At 30.7% G+C, this 3,799-nt stretch overlaps 1 protein-coding gene across 1 annotated transcript; it reads right to left on the reverse strand.

Moving 5' to 3' along the window:
* Positions 1–1,956: 1,956 nt before the first annotated feature.
* LOC112719813 (uncharacterized) lies at positions 1,957–3,342 on the reverse strand. The gene has a single exon (XM_025770524.3). The coding sequence runs from the start codon at positions 3,126–3,128 to the stop codon at positions 2,100–2,102; it is 1,029 nt and encodes a 342-aa protein (XP_025626309.1). The 5' UTR covers positions 3,129–3,342; the 3' UTR covers positions 1,957–2,099.
* Positions 3,343–3,799: the final 457 nt, after the last annotated feature.

The following is a 3,799-nucleotide window of genomic DNA, read 5'->3' on the forward strand; positions in this document are numbered from 1 at the left end:
TTAATCCATATATTTTATTTAATTATAAAAACTATTTTTTATTTTATAAATTATTATTTTATCATTCATCTACCATGTTTATGAACAATCAAAACAAAAACAAGAACGAATTAGATCTTCCATTGATCGTAATAAACTTTTTTGCCATTCCACTCGATTATAAGTTTATATTTGATCCGTGACGTTCGTCCAGGACTGTGAAATCGTGTTTCCTTAAAAATCAATCGATTGGATTACAATTTATCACAAAACAATTGATTGAAAATTGCAAGGTAGCATAGTTTTCGCATAAATCAATCGATTGGTCATATTACCCAATCGATTGAACGATGAATTAAATGTGGATTTTTTATAATTTAATCGATTGTTTATATTCTCCAATCGATTGAATACTTCGAAACAACCTGAGATCTCACAATTCAATCGATTGCTTTTGTTGCTCAATGGATTGAATTCACCAAAACAGCATAAAATAGGGTGAAAAATATCTATGAAACTTGCCACACCCTGTCCGTAGATAACAGCATAAAAAAAATATAATAAAGTAGGGTATGAGACCAGAAGGAGAGGCTGGGCAAGGATTCCATCAAGTCCTTCGATGCTTGCTGCCTCTGCTTGAAGCCCTTCATTGACCCCATGAGCTGCCACAAAAGTCATGTCTTTTGTAAAGAGTGCATTCTCGAATGCTTGTTGCCTTAGAAGAAAGACATTCAAAGGTCTCCATTTTCAACCACTTTCTTTTCTAATTTTCGTTTTTTTTTTCAGTTTTTATTTTGACGGAAAATAAGTTTCTGATTTGTTGGATTCTTATTCAAGTGGTGGGGCTGGATCCTTCTTAAACCCATGCTTGTGATGCAATGCTGTTTTGTGTGTTGATTAAGGGTAATTATTTTTGAATTTGACAAATTCATATTGTTTTGGTGAATTCAATCGATTGAGTAACAAAAGCAATCGATTGAATTGTAAGACCTCAAGTTATTTTGAAGCATTCAATCGATTGGAGAGTAATCGACTGAATTATAAAAAATCCACATTTAATTCATCGTTCAATCGATTAGGTAATATGACCAATCGATTGATTTATGCGAAAACTATGCTACCTTGCAATTTCCAATCGATTGTTTTGTGATAAACTGTAATCCAATCGATTGATTTTCAAGAAAACACGATTTCACAGTCCTGGATGAAAGTCACGGATCAAATATAAACTTATAATCGACTGGAATGGCAAAAAAATTTATTACGATCAATGAAAGATCTAATTCGTTATTGTTTTTGTTTTTAATTGTTTATAAACATAGTAGATAAATAATAAAATAATAATTTATAAAATAAAAAATAATTTTTATAATTAAATAAAATATATGGAATTAATTTGTAATTAAAATTAAAAAGGACTATTTAACAGTTATTAAAAAAACTTAAAAAATAAATTTTGTTATGAAACCATTTAATGGTCCAAACGTTCTGGTACCATCGAATCCTAAGCCATAAGAGGAGATACTGTAATGAAACTAAAAAGTTGTTTTAAAATCCGATAAGTTAAGCATCCACTACCTCAATTATAAAATTCGAATCTTGAATCTTTGATTTTTAATTAAAATTGAAATCAAAAGTGAAAAAATTTAATAATAATAATAATAATAAGTTTCATTTAAAGTTATATGTTCCACCTAAACTTTGCAAACTTACAAAAATATAGAGTTATTTTTTAAAAAAATCTATATATATTTAGTTTTTTAAAATATTTTTTATTATAAATTTAAATTTTAAAATTTAAAATTCTAAATCTTAAATTCTAATCTTAAATCCTACATTTTCCAAAAAAGAGTTACAAAAATAATTTTATAAAAAAGAATTGAGTAATATTGATTAATTAAAAATTAATTATCTATATATATTTATTTTAAAAAATTGCAAATAAAAAAAATTAAAGTTCATGATTGGTTCATATAATAAACACAATGGCCACTCAGAACCACAATATTTCATATTCCATGTCATTTTCTATAATAAGTAATTATAATTATAATTAATATACAACAAGTGGGAAAAAATATTTAAAAAAATAAAATAAAATAAAAATACAACTTCAAAGTTCAAACAAAACGAGTTTCAGGTGAGACGACTGAGCCAAAAGAAGCATTATACAAACCACAAATTTTCATGGATGGAAAGCCCAACACGTCATCCACCATACGATCATGCCACGTGTCCTTCATGGCTTCATTCAACCGTTGGATGAACCCTTTCTTGTAATTTTCATAATATTGCAAGTAATGAGCCACTTCTTTAGGCTCCTTATCCTCCCACCAACCACTATGACCACCACCACAATCCGGCAAATTGCGGCCACCATCGCCGTCGCCACCACCACCACCGGAGACCCTTTTTCGGCCGAATCCGGCTAACTCAACAATGTATTCAACCATTCCATCAACGAGCCTTGGCGGAGCCCTAGACCCACCATCCCATAGCCAAATCCGTGCCATGGCACGTTGTATTGCACCCACTACTATAAATGTCATATTATTATAATCTTTATCTTCAATTAACATAGGGTTAATATCTATCACATAATTATAATTATAATTATACCCTTTGAAATATTTTCCACTAGCATGGTGGTCTTCGGCCGCGGTGACGGCGGCGGCGGTGAGATTCCGGTCAACGAGGCGGAGGGTGACACTTTTTATATGCTTCTTGGTGTAGGGTTTAATATTGTTACTATTATTATTATAGAGGAAATGTTCAACAAAGGAACTTGTGTTTAGGACTATGCGTGTGGCTTTGTCATTTGAGACATAAAAGAGATCAAAACGCTTACCGGCTTGAGAATCCTTTGAATCATTCACTATGTTGATGTCAAAGGTTCTAGAAGCTTCATAATTTGCCCAAATTGAGATAGATGCCACCAAGAACACTAGGAGGATCCGGAAGATGAAGTTGGTGTTTGAGATGATTTTGGAACTTTTAATAAAAGGATCATAGTTATGATCATCAAGAAGTGAATAACAAGTGGATGAGGTGGCGGCGGCGGCGACGGCGGCGGCGGCAGTGGTGGTTGTAGGGCTAGAGATTGGTGTGATGAGTGGTTGGAGGAGGGAGTGTTTGTTGTTGTTTTCCATATTTATAAATTGTGGGTGACCAAAAGTGCAAGAATGAATAATGGAGGATAAATGTGTATATAGCTTGGTATAGATATCATATGAACAATTTATAAATTATTTTTTGGGGTAAGTAGGAGAATTAATTGGAGAATAATGACTGGTATACAACTAAGAAGTGGGGTAGGGAACCATGTTGGATAAGTGGACAAGGCATGTGATTTTGGTAATGAAATATTTTTGGTGTTAAAATAAGTATTAAAATAAAGATGGATGTTGATACATTATATTTCTTTTTTTTTTTCTTAAAAAAAAAGGTAGTTAAGTTGTTTGTGTATACGTTATATGAACTATGCTAATTTATATTTTATTTATTATTAAATATGATGTGACACTTATTTAAATTTAATTTATATTAATATTTAATAATAAATCTACGACATATAATGAGAATTGAAAAAAAAAATTACAGCAATTTTGTGATTATGGTTTTGTTGGGACTCTTGTCAATGAAGGAAAATTATACCTATAAAAAGTAAAGTTTCTTTAGAATATTTAATATAACAATAACATTGTGAAAATTTCTTGTTATCTTGATGGAGTATCCCTTATCTCTTCACTCTTATACTTTGGCATTTACAAGCTTTCATGTATCTCTTTTTCATCCAAAATAAAGCTATTTTACTATTTAA

Source organism: Arachis hypogaea, chromosome 11, assembly GCF_003086295.3.
Source record: "Arachis hypogaea cultivar Tifrunner chromosome 11, arahy.Tifrunner.gnm2.J5K5, whole genome shotgun sequence".
In the NCBI taxonomy this organism is placed as follows: Eukaryota; Viridiplantae; Streptophyta; class Magnoliopsida; order Fabales; family Fabaceae; genus Arachis; species Arachis hypogaea.

Bases quoted from the DNA above. Each gene is read 5' to 3' on its own strand.
- LOC112719813 (XM_025770524.3), bottom strand. From the start codon at position 3,128: ATGGAAAACAACAACAAACACTCCCTCCTCCAACCACTCATCACACCA.